Source organism: Arvicanthis niloticus, chromosome 24 (genome assembly GCF_011762505.2).
Source record: "Arvicanthis niloticus isolate mArvNil1 chromosome 24, mArvNil1.pat.X, whole genome shotgun sequence".
In the NCBI taxonomy this organism is placed as follows: domain Eukaryota; kingdom Metazoa; phylum Chordata; class Mammalia; order Rodentia; family Muridae; genus Arvicanthis; species Arvicanthis niloticus.
Genome location: NC_133432.1, coordinates 39,197,378 through 39,223,069, shown reverse-complemented (window position 1 = coordinate 39,223,069; position 25,692 = coordinate 39,197,378). Strand labels below are relative to the sequence as shown.

The following is a 25,692-nucleotide window of genomic DNA, read 5'->3' as shown; positions in this document are numbered from 1 at the left end:
GAGAATTGGGAGAATGACTCGGGAACCAATTTAAAACAAACCAGCGTTGGAGTGGCGCATTCTTCCCAGGTCCTTGGAGAGTGCTGTGAACCGTTGGTTTTTGGAAGAGAAGCTAACAAGCTAACGTGGTGCTTACCCCAGGACAGCAAAGGATGGAGCCATGCTCTCCGGGGCTCCGATGTTTGGGTACGTCCAGTCATCCCTATAGCAGAGACCCTACCCAAGAGCCAATCAAGAGCTGGAGCAGCACACATCCATTTATTTCCCCCCTCAGTAATTCTGCCGATGGCCAGGAGCTTATCTTCCCATCTGATTAAGATCACTGCTTCCTCCATCCTCCAAACACACTGGGTGGGCGGTGAAATGAAAGCATTTAGGACTCCTCCCTAGGGCAGAGGTATCCTAGAAGCCAGGCCTCCTGCCTCCTTGAGCTTGCCTCACTGGTGGAATCTTTACTCCTAAAACAGAGCCATCCTCCTGAAGGCTCACACCTTTCCTGGGTTCTCCACCCCGTGGATGCTTCACAACTACAGGTGACTTGTGTTTGGAAGACAGACGCTCCTTAGTGCTGTCTGTCTCCTTAGAACCTTGACTAGTCTGGAACAATCTCGACTAGACTACAAGTAAGCACTCCTCTCAGTTTAACCTCCTCTGCTTAAAAACCTCCCCTCCCCTGAGTGCTCTGTGGCACAGCCAGCTTACCAGTCTCCTCATGTAAACAGCGGTGGTGCGGCAAGGGAGGAGGTCTGTTTATCATTTTTGATCCTGTTTTGCTTCTGGCAAAATTTCTCAAAACAACCAAAGTTGGCAAGAGCACTGATCGTTTCTTCTGAGGAGCTACTGTTCGGCAGCTACAACTGGGACTATTCGGGCCTAAGGTGGGGAGTTGTCCAATGTGCAGGGGGACAACAGCCCTCCACACAAGAGCTTCTGTCTGTATATCGGGGATCCTCTTCTAACTCACTCTTTCTCAGCATTATAGATTTATTAATTATATTATTATAGCTGAGGATTTTGAGACCTGCTGTCCCCAGACCAGCACAGGCTCAATTCAAGTCCCATGTGATAAGTTCCAGTCTGCAAAGACCGACTGTGAGGGCACACGAGTGTCAGCCTGGGAGCCCCTGGGGAAGTGTGGGAGAGGCTAGGCGCTCCACTGGGTACTTTCTAAGGCAGCAAGTGTTCGGAAGGGTAGAAAGTGGGAGGTTAGGCTAAGGGTAGAGGAAATTTTTCTTTTCCCTCTTCTTGGGCCAGCCAGGGCCTACCTAACCACGCTATCCAGCCTCTGGCAAGAAAGCTTGCTGCCCTGACATTTACTTTGGACGCAGAGTTCTTGATAAAGGGCAGCCAGCTCTGAGAGGGCACTGTGAGGGCAGAAAGAGGGTGTTAGTGTAGGGTGGTCACAAGCTGGTTTTTCTCACTCAGAGCCCACAGCTAAAGTGCCCACTGAACCTCTGTTCAGTCATTGTAGCCATTCCACAAAGAAGGAAACGGGTTCTGAGATGTGGTCTCTCCCAGTCCACTGCCTCTGTTGGTATGTCTTCCTCAGGCTCAAGACAGTCCCCCAATTTCAGGTACAACTAGCCAAGGGAGGTACAGTCTAAAAGCGTACCAGGAGCCCCAGGACTATGATTGCCTGTCTCTATAGAAAGCCCTCCCAACCTCCATGTTTCTCTCAATGACCTGCCTCAATCCCAGCAGTCTAAAGCTATCGTGAGCCACAGAGTACTATGAACAAATACTAACTCTACTTTTTATCTTTAAATATGTACTGTGTGTCCAGTCTTGCTGAAGTATACATATACCACATGTGTACATGAGCCTTTGAAGGCTAGAGGAGGGTTAGATCCCCTTGAACTGGAGTACAGGTGGTTGTTAGCTGCCATGTGGGTGCTGGGAACTTCACCCAGGTCTTTAGAGTAATAAACACTCTTTACATATATATGCTGAATGATGTTCTCCAGCTATGGGGGTGAGGGAGCAAGGAGGGGCCAACTGTGTCCATAGTGGCAAAGAATAAACACTCAAACCATCTTTGGGTCCAAGTCAACAATGTCTACCTATAATTAGAAGGAGGATGGGGGGCGGCAGTGGTGAGTGACTCACCCAGACTTGAGTTCAGAGTATAGCTCCAGCACTCACTGGCTGTGGGGCATCAGGAAAGTTCATTTGACACTCTGGAGCCTTCACTTACTCACCTAAGAAAGGGGAGGGGTGAGTTCATTTATTCACCTAAGAAAGGCGTGAGGCTTGATCTTGCTTATTTTCCAGATGGGTAAACTCAGGTCTTAATGAAAACGAAATAGGAGGACCATATCCAACCACGCTAGAGTCCTTGAAGACAGTTGGTAGATTATCCCGGTGAAGGATCTAGAAAGGCAGTTTTACAGCTACTGTTGCTATGCTTAGAAATGACAAATACTCCAAAGCTTAAGACGTATGATGCGAAATATAAAGACTAAATGTCTCCATCTTTGTGCGTACAGTTGTTAGCAAACTGTACAGACCACCTGCCTCTCCATGTGGGACCCAGAGCATTTTGTTCTACCGCTGTGACATCATGGGAATGTGAAGCAGGGCTCACCCCAAGACTATGGGTCCACTTGCAAGGCTCAAGTAGATTGAGGAAGAGTGACTGTCAATGAGCTGGAAGGACCTTGTCTGCATCCTATGTCATTCTTGGCATTCATGAGCTTCAGTGTCCAGAGCAGGCTCTGAAGAGGTAACCAACAATATGTGGATCAGAGTGACAGGAAGAAGGCTCACGTGAAGGAAACAGAAACAGAAAAGCCTCGTGCAAAACGCAGCTGGGAACCTGGAGGCAGGGAAGGAGGTAAATGTGGACTCTGAAACAATTAGTTTCTTAGTTAATGTTTGACCACTGCAGCTGCCTGCTGCCAGGCGCCCTTATTCTATCAGGTGAGTTTATATTAGCGCGCCACAGAGCCATTCACGGAAGTACGCTTTCCTGTGCCACAGGACTCCACTGGCAAAGCAATGACTTGGGGGAAATGAGATTAGGAACATTTAAACTTGTAACAGGGCAACAGTGTTCCTCTTACACACCACAGGCTAACAATTTAAAAAAAAAGACCAGTGCCAGGAGCCGGTTACTTCTTTGGGGACTGTTGGTCAGTGATGTCCCTCTGGCCCCAAACATTACAGGTCATCACCAACACGATTGGTTACTCTCAAGAGCTTAGTGACATGGTTCTGTTGCTGAAGGCACCACACACCGAGTTCTAGATCAGGGACAAAACAAGCTGGTGCTGACCTGGAGGCTCCACCTGACTCCCTAGCCTTCAGAAACACTTTAGACTAGGAAGACTTATTCATGGTTTTTCATGTCTCACAAAAGCAGATTGTAGGCGGCAAGGCTTCCTAGTCAATGCCGGTGAAACCAGTTCACACCTGGATGTGTTCACACGTGTATATAACCACATAGGTACAGTATTCAGTGAGACAAGGAGCTTAGAATTGTTCCTCCAACTGTCAAGCCCCTGAGAGGACGCTGCATAGCCTTCCAGGTTCATTATATGCCATACATAGATGTCAAATATTGCATCCTATAAAACACAGTTTTATAAGATTCAAAAATAACATTATGTCACAATGAATGCAGAGGGCTTTACATACTGGTTTTCTGTCCTTAGGAATATCTATCTAGAGGGGATTAAAAGTATACATTTTCTATAAAAAAAATCAATGAAGCAGAGGCTTTCATACGGTGTGTCTGTCAAAAATGTCAATAAATCTACTTCTAAGAATAAATCGCAACAAATATCATATTCCTGTTTTATCTTTCTTAGCTGAAGAATTCAATGAATATAAAGAATATTCTCCAATTAATAGGGATGATGCTTTTAAGAGAAATGAACTATTAAAATCTTTAGAAAACTTATCAGAATTAGCATGGCAAACAGAGAGCTTAGTTTTTAATTTGTCAACTGGGCATAAGTCTCTTGTGGCTACACATTAAACAGGGGATCAATATCGAGGGTTTGGAAAGAACTGCAAACATTAAACAGGAAGAAGCCCTAAACCATCCTCCGGTCAATAGATGAGCTGATGAGCTGAATAACAGTTCTTAAAAAAAAAAAAAAAAAGAATATCCAATAAATACTTGAAAAATATTCAACATCCTCAACCACCAGAGACACATAAACTAGAACTACGCTGAGATTCCATCTAAGCCCAGCGAGAATGAATGGCTGTCACCAATAAAAAATGCTTCTGGACACTCGGAGAAAGGCTTACTTACCACTGGCAGGAATAGACTACCCATGCAGTCACTAGGTAAATCAGTTTAGAGAGCCTTCCAGAAACTACAAATAGAGCAACCATGGTCTATTTCTTAATTAGTGATTAATGAGGGAGGGCCCAGCCCATTGTGGGTGGAGACAAGCCAGTAAAGAGCACCCCTCCATGACCTCTGCATGGTCATCCACGAAGGATTCAAACTCAACATATAACAGAGATTCTTCACATCCACGCTTATGGCTGCGCTGTTCAAAACAGCCTTGAAGAAAGAAAATTAGCCTAGATATCCACTAATAAATGAACGAATGAACACTGAAAACAGGCTATACATACACAAGGGGCTTTTATTCAGCTGCAAAAAAAAAAAAAAAAAAGATGGAATTGTGACATTTGCAAGAAAAATGAATGAAATTGAAGAATCACTACAATTTAGCAAAATAAGCCAGAATCAGGAAAAACAACACCATGTGTTCCCTTATATGTGGTACTTGGATTTAAAAGTATGCATGCGTTTGAGTATGTGCATGCGTGTGCCTGTGTGCTAGTTTTGTGTCAACTTGACACAAGCTAATGTCATTTGAGAGGATGGAGCCTCAATTTAAAAAAAAAAAAGCTTTCACAAGAATGGGGCTATAGGTGTGCATATTAGTTATTTTCTAGTGATTAATGAGAGAGGGCCCAGCCCATTGTAGATGGGGACACCCTTGGGCTGGTGGTCCAGGGTTCTATAAGAAAACAGCCTGAGCAAGCCATGAGTAACAAGCCAGTAAGCAGCACCCCTCCATGGCCTCTGCATTAGCTCCTGCCTCTAGGTTCCTGCCCTGTTTGAGTTCCTGTCTTGACTTCCTTTGATGACTGACCGTGATGGGAAAGTATAAGTTGAATAAACCCTTTCCTCCCCAGAGTGCTTTGGTCACGGTGTCTTAGCACAGCAATAGTAACTCTAAGTCAGCATATGTATGTATGTGTGTGTATGAGACAGTGTGTGTGTATGTGTGTATGTGTGTATGGGACTGAGTGTGCATGCTTGTATGTGTGAATATGTGTATGTATGCATGTGTGTATGTGTGTAGATGCATGTGTGTATATATGTGTACATGTGTGAGTGTATTATGTGTGTATATGTGTATACATATGTGTGCACATGTGTTTGCATGTATGTGAGATGAAACTACAGGGCAGTTCATGGAAGAGGGAATAAGATCTTCAGGAAGGCAAGATACAGACAGGACAATGGAATACATGTGATCTGACGGCAGAAGTGGGAAGAAGAAGGAAACAACTGGGCATGGGAAGGGGCCAGAGCTGAGGACAATGGGCATGGGGACAAATGAGAGCAAAACATAATGATGTGAACATAAGATGATGCCATGCTGAGACCTATGCTTTCCCTGCTAGCCTAAAGAATTAAAAAAAAAAAAAAAAAGCAAAGCTTACCCACATTTTTACACATTCTTCCCTAGGTGCTTCTTTACATGAACATCCTGTAAAATTAAACCAGAGAGTTCATATCAGTCCAAGAAATCACACTAATTTGGACTGAAGGAGTCGGGTAAGTTTTTGAGATCTATACTTCCATCTATTGTCTTTCAACTTGTAGTCACTGTTCCCAGGATTCCCTTCTGAAAATGGGGGGGGGGGTACCGACTGAGTGGCCTTTACTGGAAACACTTAGGACCAGAAGTGTCTTAGATTCCCACTTGTTTTGCAGGTTTTGAAATAGTTACATATGCACGATGAGATATCTTTGGGGATGGGGCTTTAGCACACAGATTCATCTCTGTTTCTTACGCTGGAGGGCAATCTTATAGAATGTTTTTAGTGCATGGTCATGTTGACTGCATTCTGTCATCTGAGGCCAGGTGAGGAATTTTCCACTTGCACTCAATGAACTTCAGACTGGGCACCACTTCAGATGTCAAAGCTTTGGGTTAGGGGTGCCCAGTGTGTATGTGATACCTTCACAATTTCTCTGTGTGTTTGAATGATGAGAAAGCGGGAGATGCATAGTAATGGTGACTGCCAAACACACAATAGAAATGACCTTTCCTTCTTATCAATATAACATGAAACTGGATAATATAGACCTGCCGTGTCTCCCTTTGGTTTGTATGCTGATGTCCTAAGCCCCGTACATCGCAGTATGACTATAACTGGAGACACAAGAGACAGTAAACGTACGATAAGATAGCAGAGGTAGACTGATCCAATCTGACTGTTGTCTTCATCAGACAAGATCAGAATACAGACGCACACGGGGATGATGTTACCTGGGCCAAGGTCAGAGGTGCTCATCTAGAAGCTAAGAGACCCTAGAAGAGGCCAACATTTCCAGCACTTTGATCATAAATTTCTAGACTCCAGAATGGTCAGAGAACACATTTCTAGTGTCTAAGTGGCCTAGTCTGTGGAACTTAGTTACGTCAGCCTCCCTGCCCATCCTCCAATGAAAACAGCCTGCTAGCAGCAGCAACATGTTCTATACGTTTATATGACTTGCTTGGTACTAAGCCATATGCAGTTACAGCAGCAGTTACAGAGGGATCTGTTTACAGCTTGGTTTGTGGAAGATGGAATTTAGATCCAGAAGACTCAGGTGACTTACACCGTCCCTTGTCCAGGTTAAGTGAGCTTCCTACTGCAGATACTCTATGCTCTGGAGGGGCGTCAATGGTGATGATTAAAGTATCTCTATTAAAGAAGCTGCAGTTTGCCCCCAGATGTCCCATGCACAGCATCTCGCTGTTACTGATGAATGAATCATCCCCCCAGGCCTTGATCTGACTTCTCTTTTCCCACTGCTTACCCCTCAGTCCTTCACTCTGCCACAGCACCATTCCCGAGTATTCCTGTCCTCTACCTGCCTTAGATTTATCACCATGTGATGCCAAAAGTCAGGGACACTTTGAATCAAATAATAGCTTTGTTACAACCCAAGAGGCCCACAGCCTTTGCTGTTAGTGGCTTGCACTAACCATTTCAGGCCTGTTCAGAGCACAGGAGAGAATCACTACTAAGCAAAGAAAATTACAATTGGGAGGGGTAATGGGTTTTGCTGTAGTTCAAAAAGAAAAAGAATAAAAACAAGTAAAGAAAGGAAGGGAGGGAGAGAAAAAAAAGAAAGAAAGAAGATCTAAAATCTTTGTTTTATAACTCAAAAATTGGGACAGATACTTTTTAAAGACACACCCTATGACATGCATAACTGCCGCAGTAAACACTGCATGCTCTTTGACCACAACCTAACAGTTCTTATGTCCATGGATGTTCATGTGTTCTTATATCAGACATCTAGTCTGCATCAGGCACTACGCTCAATGGTTAGTTATATTCCTTCATTTAATCCTTTTAATAACTCAGCTGCAGTTAGGAACTTCACTCTGCTCACCTGAAATCATAGGAAACTTTAAGAAACCTCATCAAGGCCACTCTGGAGAGATGTAGGATGAGAGATTTGACTCAAGGTACATAACCCAAAAGGCCTCTGGCTCCTGGACTGCAGGTTCCGAAAAGTTTGAGAGTTTACACTGAATGTATGGGAGAGCAACAGAGGAGCTCTTCGGAGAGCAAAGCCCTCGAAAGCATCTTCAGGACATCCTGTATGGCTGACTCCCCTGCGTTCCTGCCAAAGTTTACCCAGCCTTCTTCTAGGAAGCCAGCCATAAACACATCTAAGCAGCTTTGTTTGCCACAGACCGCAGACCTGGAAGTGCCGCAGGTGAATGAGTTGCCAGAAAGGAGGTTCACAGGATACCAAGGGCAGGCAAGGAGGCAGTTTGATGGCCACAAACAGGAGAATCACAACATACGGTTTACAAAGGTCCTGTTGACAAGGGCTTTGGAAGGGATTTCATTGTCTATTTTGAGAAATACATTTAATAGGAAGTATTTTGTATCCTTCAAAGTGTTGGGTGGGTTCCTTTTATTTCTCTTTTAAGGACTCCGGTTTGGAGGCTGGAGAGATGGCTCAGAGGTCAAGAACACTGACTGCTCGTGTAGTGGATCTGGGCTCTCTTCTCAGCACCCACCTGCAACTCCAGTCCCAGGGGATCCAACACAGTCTTCTGGTCTCTACTGGTACAACACACACATAGTATAAATACATAAAAGCAGGTAACATGCCCATATACATGAAAGAAAATAGAAAAGAATGCCAGTTTTGCTTGGATGGATCCATCTGAAAAACCAGTGCTAGGTTATTCAGTCTTTCCTGAATCTTTCACAACTTAAAATATTGTAAGAAATTTCATGATAGAAAAGCTCTAAGAGGAAACTATGACTTTATCACCATACAAACTTTCCTCAATGTATTAGTTTGTGAATCAAATTTAGGTAAGAATAACTATTCACTTACAGAAACTGAATAATAATCAAAGGCTCTTACCATCCATATGAATGGTTTTTCAAAATTAACCCAGAAGGGGAAAGTTGTAACGTGAGTCAGGTATGTGGTGACCGACCAATCCCTGGCTACACTAATTCACTCTAGTGGTCATCAGACTGTCTGACAGGCAGAGTAACACCAGTCATTTACACTTCAGTCAGCTCTGCCTCTGAAAGACTCTTTTAAAAGGTATTCCTAAACCTATTACCTATATCTTAGGAGGAATCAGTTGTCGGTACAGCCAGATATGTTGGATTTATTCCATTAATTTTCTTCATCTAATAGCAGTAGTATATTCTGTAACTTTAAGGTTGTTTTTCACCTGATGTTCTTTCTTAAATTCCTTTAGATACAAATGAGAGAAGGAGGGAGGGAAAGAGAGAGAGAGAGAGAGAGAGAGAGAGAGAGAGAGAGAGAGAGGGGAAGAAGGAGGAGGAGGAGGCAGGGAGGGAGGCAGGGAGGGAGGGAGAGAGAGAGAGAGAAGAAGAGGAAGAGGAGGAGGAGGAGGAAGAGGAGAGAGAGAGAGAAAGAGAGAGAGAGAGAGAGAGAGAGAGAGAGAGAGAGAGAATATTTATGTCTCTTTGAACATTGATGTGTAAATTTTCATTTGATATATCCTGCCCTAGATTTCCTAGGGTCTGGTATGACTTTATTAAGAAGGCTAAGGCTAGCTAAGAGGATACTTCCTGTGTTCCCTCATAGTGTCTTAATACATTGTGAATTTGTTTGGGAAAAAAACTGTGCATCATGTAAATGTTTAAATGTTATGTCTTTGCCAGCAGAGGAAAATATATTAAGAATGTATCTGGAAGCCTCCTGGGAATTTACAAGTAACTGATAACCTCAGTTGGACAGATTTTTTTACTAATCAAAGTTACCTACATTAGTCCACCTCCCTTTCCCCCACTGTACTGAGAGAACTTTCTTCTCCTTGAGATCAGGAAGGGCCTGACACTATCCATTCAATGCAACCAAAGAGGTTTCTGGAGCACGAAGGTGACAGGTGTCATCCACTAGTACCCAGGCTTCCGTGAGTCGCCACCTAGAGCCAGGGAGAGTTCGATGCCTCTGAAGGATATCCCACTTCCCTGTGTGTGAGGACTCCACTTCTAGACAGTCCTAGAACATCCCCAGTTAGCATCAGAAACACCAGACCCACCTCAGACCTCATCCAAGACTCCTGCTAGACCATAGGTTAGATCAACTCAGAGCCAGGAACTCTGGGACTAGTTATACTGTTGTGGTAATTAATTACTCTGCTCAAACACACTCTCAATTCTCTGTTTAACATATAAGCAGGAGCTGTCCTCTCAGAGTAGAATCTTCATTTTATTGCTTTAATTTAAAAAACTAAAAAGGTGGTCAGGTCCCCTCTACCCAGTTGAATTTTCTTTTGTCTTCTTTCTCTATTTGTCTGTTTTGACTTTATTTCTATTCCCCCTGTTTTGATTGTTTTAAAGAAAGAAAATGAAGTTGGGGAGGGGGGTGGCTAGGGAGAGGTGGAAGAAGGCCTAAGGAGGAGTTTAGGGAAGGCAAAGAATATTTTCAAAATATACTACATGTAAAAAAGATTAATTAAAAAATTTAAAAGATGTCATATCAGCCATTTTTTAAGACAGAAAATTTGTAATGTCACCCCTCCAAAAGTATAACTTCTAACTAGGTACTGCCTGATGTACATCAGAAATACAGAGAGAGTTATCGGAACAAACTGCAGGCACACACTTTCCTCAGTCAACACTGTCCACCCAGTCCTGAGGAACCTTGGCTTCGGAAGACGCTACTCTCTGGTGGACTGTGGTTTCACGACAGAGTGGCAGTTTAAAAGCACAGACTTTACACGCTTCCTACAGCAGAGTTTCTCTGCGCCTTCATGGCGTGTGAATATTCAAGAAAGGAAAGAAGCTGCATCATTTCCCAAGTTACTTAACCTCATAAGTATTTCCCGCTGGAATGCTCATCTATGGGATTCCTGCCCTGCAGTGCAGACCTGGGAGCACGGCTTGTACATGTGCTGTTTCACATTGTCAGGAGACTGTGCCTGACTCTTTCACACCCATTCACCCCTCTCCAGATGCTTTTACTGAGTTATAACTTGGGGTGATCCTAAACCCACTGCCAGGTATAATTAGTAAATGACGGGGCTGGAGCGGTGGCTCACAGAAATCCACGACTCCAGGACCCAGTGCCTTCTCCTGACCTCCACAGGCACCAGACACACGCGCGATTCACAAACAAACACGCAGGCAAACACTTACACACAACATTTAAGATAACTTAAAGAAAATAGATGATACTGTTGGAACCACTATAGTAGTGGCCGGACACAGCAACCATCATGGCTTCCTATGAGATTGGTGTGGGAAATTGTTCTCAGATAGTTTTTGGAGAAATCCTTTCAAACATCAAGCCTCCTAAGAAGCTTATGGATCTGAATACCTTCTCCCGATTGTGATTTTTCTTTTTTCCTTTCTTAGGTACGTAAAGCTGAGGTCTGATTTGTGGCCCATTTTAAATAACTGTTTAGGGCCTTGTATATTTTGTACTTCTGTGAATAATGCCTTTTTATTTTATCTTATAAATTGACAAAATTTATTTCTTATTGTATTTTCATTGTATTTTTTTTGGTCATAATTATGATCTTACTGAGTTGTATTTTCTTCTACAAGCTATCCCAAACTAACGTGAGGTACCTTTCTCCACACCCAACTCAGGTTTCAACTGCCCCCGTGGAAGTGTCAAGTAATCTTTAATGTGATCTTTACTTTGTTCAAATATCTGCTGTGTAATTTGTGGTTGGCTTTGTCTTCTTGTATATATTCTGTTGTATTCGAATAACTAAACACAGAGACAGAGTATCCTGGTAACGCCGCTTCTATTAAAGTCCCACTCACACCTTCCCCTTTATAGGGGGGTTTGTGGAGTCACTTGTGTTTGCTCTTCACAAGCTCCCTTGTTTTGGACCATCAACTGACACTCGTTCGCTAGGAGCTCCGATGTTGATTTGGAGGATTGGGATGACAGTCCGTGCTTCTATCTCTGCTCACACTCAAGTTATCCATAAAAATGAGGACTCTCACTTTTTAAGATCCAGTCACTAACTAGTCATGAATTTTACCAGGAAATAAAGTACAGTTGAAGGGGGATGGAAAAGATGAGAAAGTGAATCTCCCCTTCCTTAAAGCACTGCCACAGAATGCAGATCTTGAATTGATCTTGGAATCAGCAACTCAAGAGCAGCAGCCTGTGGCTACGGGCACATGGTCTCTACGCTCACAGGCATGGCTCTTTCCCTAGCTTCTCTCTGGGGTATACTTGTTGACCCTTGTTTTTACTGTGTAGTAAGTAAGGTTTTAGGCATTATCCATTTAAATCTCTGGAGCCACTAACCTGTTTGCCTGTAACTTTGGTTAAATTGTACCCTTTCTGAACAGGCCCTCCATCGCCCGCACTGAAGAGAAGCCGGCTCTGATTTAGCAAACGTGACGTATGCCACTTGCTACACTCTTTTTCGAGGAGCTTGAGCAACAGGGATGGGCAAGGCAGTGGGTGCATTCCCTGCTCTCTGGGCTTCCTTTGTTCTTTTGCCGTCACATTTACCCTCTTACTCAGAATGCAGTTGGGTCAGAAAGGACCAAACATTTCAGAGGAACAAATGACCATTTAATTTAGGCTGACACTACCCAGTTGGTGGGGGTGAGGGTCCTCTCTCACCAGGGACGGGCAATGTTCACCACTTAGGTTGGGCAAATTCCCAAGATGCCATTTGACACAGTAATGAGGGAGAGAAAATCTGCTACTCACACCCACTTGAATTAGCTGGAGACAGAAGCATACTCCACTTTAGTGAAGTTAAACTCAGCTGCTGGGTCTGTTTAGAGATTATCCTAGATTAAATGTCAAGGAAAAGCCCAACTTCCACTACTTTCCCTAGCAGTGAGATTTTCTGAATTCTCTAGTTTTTACCAAGCAAAGAAATCTCGTAGTGAGCACAAGGGCACACACAGACACAGCGTACCCACTATACCCCTGCGACGGGCTGCACAGGACAACAACTTCACATTAAGGCCAGGAGCCCTGAGGAAAAAAAAAAAAGTTTCTCTATAATTATAGTAATTATGCCATTTAAATAGACCACAGACTACACATCCTCAGAAGGTCTCATGACATGAACAACAAAAGCACTCAGGTCAGATACACACAGGTAGGTGCCGAGGGACAGACAGTAAGGACAGTGGGAGGGAGAACCCTCCTTCTCTCAAGAGATATCATGAACACAGGGATTTGCCAACTTCAGACATGAAGGGACTTTTACAGAGAGCTTAATCCAAAGGCTTATTGTACAAAAGAAGTTCTAGAGAAATTGTGTGTTCCCCCAAATCATTAGAGCAGTTAGTAGCAAGGGCAGAACAAAATCCTGAATTTGTTTTACCGCTTTCTTCAGAAAAATTAGAAGCCCCTGTTCAGAGACAGAGACACCGTGTCCCTTTTATGGGTTTTTCTCAAGTTGTGTTTAAGTCTCTCTGTGTTCTATACAAAGAATTACTGACACGATTATAGAGAATCCTAAAACAGGACAAGGAAAATGGTGTATGTGATCATGGTCTGTCCGTATTGCTCACCCAGAAGCAAAGGCCCAGTGATGTTCTAGAAACTGCCACCGTAGAGGATGAGAGAGTATTGAAGCAGAGCCTGGATCCCTGACTCTTTTTTCTCTTGTTGGTATATTTAACTGAAATCTGGGCCATCTCAGGATGGATTTTGAGAATTAAAAAACAAAACATGATTTTTTCCCCCAAAACAATCATATTTATAGGTCTGCTTCGATTTGGCTTTTTCAAATAGTGTGCGCATGTTATATGAAAACACAATGTTTTGACATCCTAAGACATCCTCAATGGAAGTCCAGTTCTTCTGCAGCATGCAGATTATAATAGCTACATTTTAACAAGGCAACATGGTATAGATGCACAACGGAATTCTACCCAGCATCCAAACAGAAACAAATCGCGGGGAAATACGGTAATTCAGATGGACCTAAAGGACACTGGCTTAAATGAAACCACCCGCTTGCAAAAGACAGATATGGTGTGATGCAAGGTGTGTAATGCAAGGTGTGTAGCTGGTTAGTCAGAGTCTCAGTTTCAGTAAGACTTATGTCTTACTGAAGGCCGAGGAGATGGACTACAGCAATGGTGGCAGACACTATAATAGTGACCATTCAAATACACTGAAAAATGGCTGCTTATGGTTGGTTTAAGTTGTATATATTTTACTATCTGGAAACTTAGAAAACAAATCCGGTTCTGTCTTGCATTGGCCTCAGCATACCCCCACACCCATGCCCTCTTTCCTCTCTCTCTGCAGTGCCTCCTGGTGAGGGGAATAAGTAGTGATGTCCTATTGACGGCCAGTATCATTTCCTTTCTATGTCTTCCCACTTGATTCCAGTAAGAACAGGTTTGGAAAGTGCAGGGATGGGAGCAGTGTGACTTTGGCTGGTTCTCACTCTGTTTTAAACCTCTCTCTTTTTAAATGGCATTAACTACAGAGCGGTTGTGTAAGAGGCTAGAGAAACAACCTGTGCATGTTTTGGGGTATGCAGTAAGACGAGCAAGCTTGGGTACCAGTTTGAATCCTAAGCATCATCAAAGGTTTCATTATTTCTCTCCCTTGTTTTCCCTCCCTGTGAGTGTATCTGCTGTTGAATCATGGCCACACCATTCAATGATTAGCTCACTAGAATGAGGTCATCAGACAGCAACTTATTTTCCTCTGTACTCGTCCTACCAGCCACGAGAAATCCTAGCCACGGTTTTACTGCTGGGGCTGCCATTTTAAGACACTGATATACAAATACAATACTTATATTAACTGTATGTGTACTTTGCTTTAATTGGATGATTAAAGGTTGTCAGCAACATAACCAGGTATCCTGTACTACTGGGTACTAACCGTTCAAACATACCAAAACTCATAGTACGCTGCTCCCACTATAGAAATAAAACCTGACTAGAAATCAGAGGACGAGGAGCCAACTGGGATCCCAATGAAGTGTTTGCTATCCGTACTTACATGGTCTTTGGTATATTATAGAACCCCAAACCCACTAAAGGGCCAGTGTTTTATCTAGCATTCATTATAAAAACCAAAACACAGTACAGTGTGGTGAAGAGCATGAGTCTCAGGATTTGTGTTCAAATGCCAGCTCTCCTATAGGGCTCCAAATGCCATGTGCCTCTGTTTTCTCATCTTTACAATGGATCCAAAATGGCACCTAGCTATAAGCACTTTTCTTGAGAGAAAAATAAATTAGTATTCATAATTCTCACAGCCTGATATGTTGCAATGCTCCATTAATATCCTGTGCTGACCAGTCTATCCATGAAGTAAATTCGATAAAATCACATTGTACCTGCTCACTAAACACTGTCTGGTATTAACCCATCATGAGTTCTGAATCGCTAGAGGATAGGAATTCTTTCCTGTTTCCTACCTGTAGCTTTTAACTTTTAGGAATCCATTGGCTCCAACCATCCCATTACCCCATTAAAAAAAAAAAAAAAAACAAGGAGACTCCTTACATTTTCTAAATATGAAAAATTAAAACACAGAGATACAGTGTTCATATAGTAGAAGGACCCACTTTCAATGGGAATTCACCCAAAACAACCATTATCCCAAAAGAACATGCCAGTGACTGACAATACATGCAAAGAAGACTGGAAAGTACCAGTGTCCATAGGACCATATACCTAATACCCAACACACCCCCACATGGTAAGAAGTTTCTAAACAGAAGATGGAGCTGGTTCTTATTCTCAACTGAATGTATTTTTAAATCGAGCCACAGGGAATACTTTTGTTTCTATTCATGTGAGACCTGCACACAGAGTTCATGGAGTGACTTAATATCCTTCCTGCAATCACACTGGTATGCAGCGCCAGTATCCTTCACACATAGCCAGTTCCTGAACCTTCCCAAACAAATGCCCATTTCCAAGGAAACAATCTCATTAAATGCCGCCGCTAGAATATGTATTGTTCCTTTTGGAGACATTACAGTGAGATCTTTTAAGATTACAGACTTTGAACTTCCCCTCTAAAATTCAATATAATCTCAAATTCATTTATCTAACTGGGAACTGTATTTTCATAATAGCTCTTGAAATTCCCGGTAGGGCCAATGTAATGGTTTAGTTAGGTTTGTAGTTAGGAGCTAGGTGACTATTTCCTGACTTCGGATAGATGTGTCTGTTTTTTAAATGGTTACCAGTTCAGTGACTGCCTTCACATTCTTCGGATTTATACCACACAGGGCATGGTTTAAGCTTTAAGCCAAAAAAACAAAAAACAAAAAACAAAAAACAAAAAACAAAACAAAACAAAAAAAAAACCCAAAAAACAAAAAACAAAAAAAACAAAAAAACAAAACAAAACAAAAAAAACAAAAACAAAAACCGTGAGTTTTATTAATGTTTGGAGTACATGAGTTTTTAAATTTTTTCTCTTGAGAATAGAAAAGGATCACTTAGCAGCCTATAACCAGTACTGTCAACTTGCCTTAGGAAAACAGTCTCCTAAGTGTGCCTAGTCATAGGCTCTGTTTTGAGGTGAAGAGTCACATTTATCCTTTAGCAAGAAAACAGTATCAACAAATCAGTGGTGACTATCCACACAAGCACACAGACAGGAAGAGAATGTAATTCAAGTTGTCAGTCCAATGGCCTTAAGCTTAGATTCTCACCGTTTCCCTTCAATGAAGATGTACTGTAAACTCTGGGCATTAGTCGCCAGCTCTCTGCTCTCTCCTTAATTAAACAAACAAGTGTCCACTTTTAAATGTGACCAGAGTATGAGTTTACCTGCAGAAAAGCTCCCCAAGACACACACTGAGTAAACCTTTCTCATTTGCTCTGTTGATACACGGAGGATTAGGAATTCATGATTCACGTCCTACTGGAAATATTTTCGTGAGTTATGAGGCGCAGTGCTGTGACAGACTGCTTAGAACCTTAGTCTAAAGTTATCTGAAAGAATTCCACGCAGCGTGGCATACGAATCCGTGCGGTGCACAGTGCAAACAATAACTTTATAAGCAGCACAAGACAGAGCCAACAGAAATAAGCGGCACCTTGGCAGTGCCCGCAACTCACCTTGCTGAATTTTAGTCACTAGGTGATGGCGTGCTAGGATCCGGCTCATCCTGTAGGGAGAGCGCCTGGCAGTCTGATCAAATCGCAAGTACATCTCCTGGCTCTCAGGTGTCAAGGGATTTAGATAGTAGCAGCCTGCAGCCGGGGTCCTGGGCACCTGGCTGAACATCTCGGGAGAGTTTCCACTTGCCACCTCGGCTGCTGGTGGCTTTTCGCAGCTGCTTCCAGCCTCGGTCAAAGGCACCGAGTCCCGGGAGAGAGCCACAGATCCAGCGATTTTTAAAAAGAAAAAGGAGTGCCAAAAGCCACAAGTCAGAATTCCAACCCTCCAGGGTTCTCATGTGACCTCGGGAGCCAATCACTGGACGAGGAGAAAAGTACTGGGCGTGTTCCGTCGGCCCCAAGCAGATCGCGAGGTTGAACCAGCGGCAGAGGAGATCTTTCACACTGCGCTTAAAGCTAATAGAGAATTGGAGGCACCTGGGTCTGACCAACCCCCCCAAACCCCAGAGCTGAGAGAGGAGAGAGGCACAGAGAAGACAGGAGGGGACGAACAAGCCCTGGCATAGGAACTTTTTGAGGTCATGAAAGTCAGAGAAAGAGTTTTGGCTTTCCTAAAGTCAGCAGCAGCTAGGTTTAATTTAAAAAAAAAAAAAAAAAAAAAAAAAAAAAAGATAACTGTGTTACCTGCAGCTGTGTATTTGAAATACATCACTTGAAGTAAGTATGGTCGCTGGGTACAAACATTTGGATCATATGTTGGCACTAGAGATAAATAAAGACTCTCTGGACCACCATGCAGTGGGGGCATCAGAAAAGATTCTCTTACAGAAAGACCTAACCAGACAACCTGAACACCCAGCCATGCTCCTTTAATTTGTCTACTTCCCCCAGTTTTTAATCACCACGAAACAACTGCAAAGTACTAGTCATATTGAAGCCGCTGCCAAGAATCACTACACAGGATGCAGGTGTCCTTGCAAAGACCCTGGATAAGCTGCTGGTCCACGGGAATATAGCGGAAACTTATAGTGAGTGCTTATAAAGGTTTTAGTAAGTAGTCATATGTGAAGTGGTCTCAATTTAAAAAGGAGACGAGAGAGAAGACTATCATAACGCTAGTGGAACAACATTATTTCTGACTGGAGTGGTAGTAGCAAGCCAGAGCTGTTTTAAAAAAACAGAACCAAAAAATTCCCAAACCAAACAATAACAGAGACAGAGTCTGGGAGTTCCAACAGGAGAAGCTGGAGAGAGCTTTCTCTGCAGGAGAGTTCTGTATCCACATGTATGCAGGAGAGAGTCAAAGTGTGTGGGGAAAGAAACTGCTAGTCAGTTTAACCATAGCCGAGGAGCCATAGGAGAGCAATCAGAATTTCTCCTCTCCAGTTTTTTCCTCTTTAGAAGTGTTTGATGCAAACAACAATAACAACTGGTGGAAAACTTGCAGAATTCTAAGCCTGGATCTGAATGAACAGAGAGCTCTTTGGATTCAGAAGAACGGGCGCGTGTACACGCACACGCACATGCACACGCACAGGTTGGTCTTACTTTTGGCTGACTCAAAATGAAACATAGCCTAGCTAAGTAACTAGACACTTTCAGCAGAAAGTTTAACTGGGAGGCGAAGAGATGGTTCAGTGGCTAAGAACACTAGCCAGTCTTCCACAGTACCTGGATTGGATCCCCAGCCCCCGAATAGCAAGCAGTTCACAAGTGCCTTCAGTTCTAGTTCTAGGGACCAGACACCCTTTTCTGGTGTCTGCGGGTGGTGCACACACATGCACTCAGGCACACAGGCATACACACAACATAAATAAAGTTTTTTAAAAGTCTAATACAACTCCAGTTAAGACCTTGCTTCTTGTTACTATTGCTTCCCTCTGCCTATCAGCATTTAGTGCCTTTCCCTGTGGAAATTCCTGCTGGCCTGATTTTTTATAACTTTCTCTCATGATCATAGTAAATGAGCCTCATTTGATGACTATGCAAAAAGATAGTTTTCCGGCATAAGGGGAGAAGATGTTACAGGATCAGGTCATGGGCTTTGTGTTCTTATTGGGATCTTAAGAGTTTGCTCTCCCGTAGATTTGTAGAAGGTAGCAGGTATGTATGTACGGCTTCTTGGTACCTCAGAAGCCTCTGCCTGAACAGTAGAAAGATTAAACTCTGTAACACAGTATCAGATGCTCTCAGCCAAGCTCACAGAATCAGCACTGGCTACCATGGGTCTGAGACCCTATTTTGGGCATGTCGGAACAGGCTTGACAGTCCATCCCTAGAAGCATGGAACCAGATGTGTGAAGTGGTCATTTTCTCACTATGGGGGAATCCAAGATGGGTGGAAGAAGAGAGGAGGAATGGCAGTGGTGTTTAAGAAAAACGAGAAACTGTGTTTCAAGAAGCCAAGTGAGGCAGGAAACAGTGTGTAGTCACTTTATAGCTCCGAGTAACCCTTAAAGGCTGGACATCACAGCTGCCAAGATTGTAATTCATTGCTCTCTTGGCTACATTTTTTAAAATAAATGGAATGATTCTCAGAAGCACTATAGTAACTGAGAAAAAAAAATGTAACGATATTGCCCTATCTCCTTGTTTGTATAATGAGGACTGTGCTTTGAAAGAGCCTAGAATACCTTACTCCGAAAACATCAAGATTGTAACTATGGATTGTTTAACAAGTAAGCACATTAACATGAAAACAATGTTGCATAGATGGACAATGGAGAACAAAAACTGAATTGGGGGGAGAGGTTAGATCCTTGATGGATGGAAATGCAATTTGGAGCAAAGCCTGACCTCTCAAAAGACAGCTTTGTTTTAAAAAGAGCATCCAAGGAGGAGAGACGAGTCTTCTCTATGCCATATGCAACACCCTAAGGTCTTATATTAGAACCCAGGCAGTAACTGTTGATCCAGTCAACTGCCCACCCTGTTTTTGCTGTCTTGTATTTCTAAAGTGGTCTATTTAAAGTAGATGGGTGATACCATTGAGAATTTGTTTGAATGGTAACATATTGTCATTGCTGTGAAACCTTTTTTTGCATGAGTTGTTTGATCACATAGTCCCAGTGGGAAATTTCCAACAGAGGGGGAACAGAACAGTTGTGTTCTGTTTAAAGCTGCTGCTGACTTCTCTGGGCTTATCTGCCATTCTGCATATCATGGAGAGACCTGTCACTGTGCTCTGGTGAGCACGTGAGTGAAGGGCAAGGACTGAGGGAGGCAAGGGACTAAGAGTGTTGGGCACCTACATACCAGGCTTCTGCCACTTATCAACTCGTGAGGTACCATAGTTTATGAAAAAGGAGGTAGAGACCCACAGGAGGTGAAGTAATGGCCCAGGTCTTAAGCATCAAAGCCACTGTGTGTCTCCAAGTTGATGACATTTTAAGCCTTTCTATTATCACTCACTAGGAACAGGAAAGGCAAACCTGCACCATGAAAAAATGCTGGAGAAATCCTCAGGTGATAGAATTTTGGGAAAGGATGTTGAAAATCACCATAACCTCAGAATTGTTATGAGATCCTGGCATGTGTAAATAGAAATGCAAGGCTGGGATGGGTCAGATTCCACTGTGCATCCTAAAAACGGAGGTCAGAGTCCAGAACACCTGATGGATCCGTGGGGCCTCTTAGGAGTGATGGCTGAGTGCCAGACTCAGCTCAAAGGGAAGTGACAGGTGCCCACACAGCCTGGTCCCTCTGCAATGATGCTGATGCAGCTGTTTCCACAGAATTGAAATATTCCCTTGCAGAGGGAATTAAGGATGCTTCTAAGACTTCGAAAGTAAACTGAACTTGTAAGGCTGGGGAAATTCAGAAGCTCGAAGATTCTTAAAGCCCATCAAGGTTATCTCAGCAGCAGTAATAGAAGGGGAAACACACCTCCCACTAGGATGGGCAGACTGCCTGCAGGTCCTGCAGAGAGCTCCACAGATGCTGTATTCTGAGTGCCCCAAGCTGGGTTGGGCTTCTCAGTGCTGCTGTGTGTGCTCCTTTAAGTAACTTTTTTTTTGTTTATTTGTTTTTTTGTTTTTTTGTTTTTGTTTTTTTCCGAGACAGGGTTTCTCTGTGTAGCCCTGGCTGTCCTGGAACTCACTCTGTAGACCAGGCTGGCCTCGAACTCAGAAATCCGCCCGCCTCTGCCTCCCAAGTGCTGGGATTAAAGGCTTGCGCCACCACCGCCCAGCCTTTAAGTAACTCTTACCCGTGGACCTATGAGGACCCCGTAAACTCACTGCTTCACCAAACCAGACTGGGTTGGCATGATTTCTTCTGGTGTGTCACCATGCCACTGTCCACTGCTTTCTGCTTATTTCAGGGCCGATGGCAGTTATCTGGCCTTCGCTGTGGCATTCATTCTCGAGGCAGACACTCCAGATGCAGTCAAAACTTTGAAAATTTGATCTCTAAACAAAACTCGGGATATTTAAGATGTCTGCATCTTTTGATAGGTGATCCCAGATTAGCACTCAATGGAATCCTGCAGAAAAGCCAGGAGCGATTTGATAGAAGCCAGGGAGCGCTTTCCATCTCCTCCTTCACACACATTCCAGCCTCCTCAGCAGGCCTTCTGTGTGGAGGGAGCCAAGGTACTGCTGCCAAGCCAGGGAATATTTGAGATACAAGTGGCGGCAAACAACTGGAGAACTGATTTAACAGGCTGCTCTGGAAATCATTGTGAAGCCATAGATTACAGGTGCATGTCAGAGCCTTCCTATAGGGTCAGCATTACTGTGATGTGTGTGCCTACCTCCATGCCAATGGCCTTCCTAGTCTAAAGGCACCACAAGCTTAATGCCAAGTGCAGATAGGCCAGTGATGGCAACGTTCACAGCTATGGGTACAGCCTTTGGTGACAGACATCATATCTGATCCTTTGGATCAGCACCCCAGCTCCAGACAATGTCTCCCATTCTGAGATCAGGTGCTGCTTACGGTCGCAGTGTTGAGCATAGCCAGAGGTTCATTCACCCAGAATGGACCTTGTGGTGGCCCTGGGAATTATCAGGTCTAGTTCAGATAGCCAGTGATCTTGTCTGTCTTGGCTTGAGACCACAACCCATATGCAACCAAACGAAACCTCACTTTTCTCAATTCTTTCATGGGTCAGAGGTCCCCTCCCCTTCCATTCGGGTGGCTCATCCTGGGGCTGGACAGGCAGCTCAGCAGGTAAGAGCACTGGATCATCTCACTGAGGACCTGTGTCCGGTTCCCAGCACCCACATGGCAAGTCACAATCATTGTAGTTCAAATTCCAGGGGATCTGACATCCAAAGCATTACATACACACGGTGCACATACACACTTGGAGGCAAAACACACAGACACATTTAAAAAAAAAAAAAAAAAACAGCTTACTGCCTTCAGAAACATCATCATGACTATTCTCTAGTTTTACTACCAGTCAGTCAAGTGTCACACTAATTACTTGAGGCTCTTACTTGCTCACATGGAATCGGTGTGCACACTGCATCTGTTGGAGGCAGCTGTGGATCTGGGATTTAGAAGAGACATTACATGTCTTCTGATGCAGCTGACCAAGCACCACTGTCCTTTTCCTATAAGATCAGTTTGTCCTCTGCCTTCCCACACAGTCCACAGTCTCTCAGAGAGAAGCCCAAGCTGTTTACGAAGATTCTCCTGTAGAGTTTCCAGCCAGTGGCTCTAACTCTGCCATGGAGAGTGAGGCAGGACCAATGTGTGTATCTCCTCACACAGGACTGTCCCTACGGGGCTCTCCGCCATTATATGCCATTTGTAAGCATCTTCTGAAGGCTAGACATTTCTTCTCATCCCACCTGACGACATAAGTATTCCTCCAGATGTTTGTTTTCTTTTGTGTTTATCCCACTCTGCCTCCATCCCTTTGAAAATACGGCTCGTGCCCTAATCTCAGAACCTCAGATACAGCTGAGCATTGCAGCAAATCCTGCTGAGTGCACACTTAAGGGAGTCAGAGCTTTGCTCTTTTGCAATCTGGTGTGGCATGATGGGAGGTCTTGCTTGTTTTAATTTCTATTTACTTATTTGTGAATTCAGCCTTTGTGTCACCGATGTAGGTGTAAGGGTAATGACATGGTCCTTGCCTGTGAGTGACTCTGTGGGCGAAGACGGAAAAGGAAATCACACCATCACACTCTATTTGATACACTGTGTGGGAGGCTATGTCTGTTGACCCAGACTGTTTTACGGTTGATAGAAAGCGGGGTAGTGTTTAGGTTTGTCTCCTAATATCTGCTGTTAGGTGAGTTCTCTCTGTCCTTGAACAACTTTGAGCTCAAGGAGGTAAGACCTGAAAGTTTTTGAAAGCTTTGAGATGGTTTCAATTCATGATTCTTGTCTCCAGTGATTTATTTTTATGTAGTTTCTTCGAATGCTAAACAAGAACATGTTTGACACAAAAAGCAAAAAGACGTGTGCATTTGGTGGGCGGGAAGGTGAGAAGAGGCACAGCAGGTGTGAGAACATTATTTAGAATAACAAGCCACGCAACCCTGTGTGTTTAGATGGCTGCAACGTGAGTCTCTCTCGGAGCACTCCTTACAGAAACTCCCCGGCCATAGGAAAAAGAGTTATTTCTGGCCTTTAGGAAAAAAAAATCTGAAACTGTACCTATTTTACATTTGTGGCAGTAATAGTTTGACATATGTATGTACATTGTACTAATTACCACAGTCAAATTAACATATCCGTTAATACCCATGGTTGCTGGGGGTGGAGACATTTAAAATCTGCTTTTTTATTTTACTGGCTGGTTGTGTGTGTCAACTTGACACAAGCTAGAGTCATCAGAGAGGAGGGAGCCTCCGTTGAGGAAATGCATTCATAAGAACCAACTGTAAGGCATTTTCTCAGTTAGTGATCAATGGGAGAGGCCCAGCCCATTGTGGGTGGTGCCATCTCTGGGCTGGTGCTTCTGGGTTCAGAAAGCAGGCTCAATAAGCCATGGGGAACAAGCCAGTAAACAGCAGCCCTCCATGGCTTCTGCATCAGCTCTGCCTCCAGGTTCCTGCCCTGTCTGAGTTCTCGTCTTGACTTCCTTCAATAATGAACAGCAATGTGGAAGCATAAGCCAAATAAACCCTTTCTTCCCCAACTTGCCTTTTGGTCATGGTGTTTCCTTGCAGCACTTAGAAGACACTTACAGATTTTAAGTAAACAATGCAGTGTGGCTCACTACAGTCACCTCTGCACACTGATCTCCAAAATTTATCCAGCTGTGATGGAGAGGTCTCACTCTCTGATCAATGTCTCCTATCCACCCCCATTTTCACATTGTCCAAGCAAGTGAGATCATGAGGCATGTTTCTCTGCACATCTGTCTTATTCTGCTTAGTGCAGTGTCCTCCACGTTTGGCTACGGAGTGGTTCTGTGTGGCCTTTGCGGGAATGCTTATGTATTAGAGAATACACGTGCAAGAATAGGTGGAGCTTCTCCTGAAATTTCCTATGTCATCAGAGCTCGGCGACTATCAGAGAGCACAGTGGCCTCTGGACAACCTCCCAGAGTGCCAACATAATCATATTGAGTCTCATGGCACAGACCTGTTTAAACAGACCGAGTACCGCATGGATCGCCAGGCGTGGCTGCCTTCTCCTTAGCCTGCCCTGCCAACATGACTCATCACTAATCAATCACAAGAGAATGCTTCTGATCGCTAAAAAATGTGTTTGCTGCAAAGGACAGGGCATCCCTAAGAGACACTTGCAACTTATAAATTTAAAGCACTCTCTATTCTTTTTCCTGGCTTTGGGCGTCTCAGGAACTCTCCTTGATCTTGGCTTCTTCTCAGTAATGGATTACATTAGAAGACCTATTTTGGCATCTTATTAGTCAATCAACTCTTTGTGAGTAAAACGTTAAGGAGACAAAGTAGTGTGGAATGCACAATGCTTACAATTTTTTTTTTAGAATTAAAAATGTATAGTATAAAAAGTATAAAGAAAATATGCTGAAAGGTAATTTTGGCCACGGGTGATGCTTCTTGGATTTCCACTTTTCAAACATTCTGACTAATTACATTCCTCATATGATAAAAAGGTGAAGCCGAACCAACAGTTCACACTAGAGGATGTGCAGGAGAAGCCTCAGCCTTGAGGAAATTCCAGCACTCTCTGTGATAGAAAGCAGAGACAAAGACACCCAAAGGCCCAATGATTGCAGGCACTGTCCTTTGTGACTTAGGCCCTGAGTGCCTGACACGGCTAAGCAAAATTCCAGTGTTCAAAACACCCAGAGAAGGAGAAACAGAGTCTACAAATTTCCTTTTCCAGACACTTGTGTGCATTTGTTCCTGCAAGGTTGCCTCCATACAATGGGGCTGGGTGCCCTGTCCAGAGGACTGACAATGCTGTGTCTAGTTGCCTGCCCACTCATCTCCCCTGAACACGAGAAAAAGTCTGCCTTCCCAGGATGCTACTCTTGCTTGTATTGCTCTGTTGTAAAGTCTCAAGCATTGCCATTCAACTGGTGTTGAAGCTATGGTCTCTCCTGTGCCTATAAATGGTCTATACACACATACAAGCATAGGCTTCTGTACGCACACACACATGCACACAAACACAAATGCACATGTGTGCACACACATGCATGCATGCAAACAGACATGCACACACATAAGTTGACCATATATATATTTGTTGACTGAAATCTAACCCAGGACAAAAAGAGATGAAAATTAATCATGTGTGAGTTCAATATCTAGTATGCATGCAAAAACAGGTAGGCATGGTGACACTTCTTTATAATTAGAGATGTTGGAATGCAGGGACATACAGATGCCTGCAGCTACCATAGCCTGCTTGGGAAAGCTCTAAGCTACTGAGAAACCCTGCACACAGCACCTCCGAGGATGTCATCTGGCCTTCACATGCTTGTACGTATAC

At 43.6% G+C, this 25,692-nt stretch overlaps 1 protein-coding gene across 5 annotated transcripts in view; it reads right to left on the bottom strand.

Moving 5' to 3' along the window:
* Stard13 (StAR related lipid transfer domain containing 13) overlaps positions 1-25,692 on the bottom strand; it is a 207,676-nt gene that overhangs the window by 147,332 nt on the left and 34,652 nt on the right. Inside the window, exon 1 of one of the 5 annotated variants that reach the window (XM_076923829.1) lies at positions 16,801-17,114. The exons of 2 other annotated variants lie outside the window; for them this stretch is intronic. In XM_076923829.1, the coding sequence (XP_076779944.1) occupies positions 16,801-16,969 (169 nt within the window). In that variant the 5' untranslated portion in view covers positions 16,970-17,114. Of the gene's footprint in view, positions 1-16,800; positions 17,115-25,692 lie in introns of those variants that run through there. 2 more of the 5 variants (XM_076923824.1, XM_076923828.1) reach the window with 2 other exon arrangements.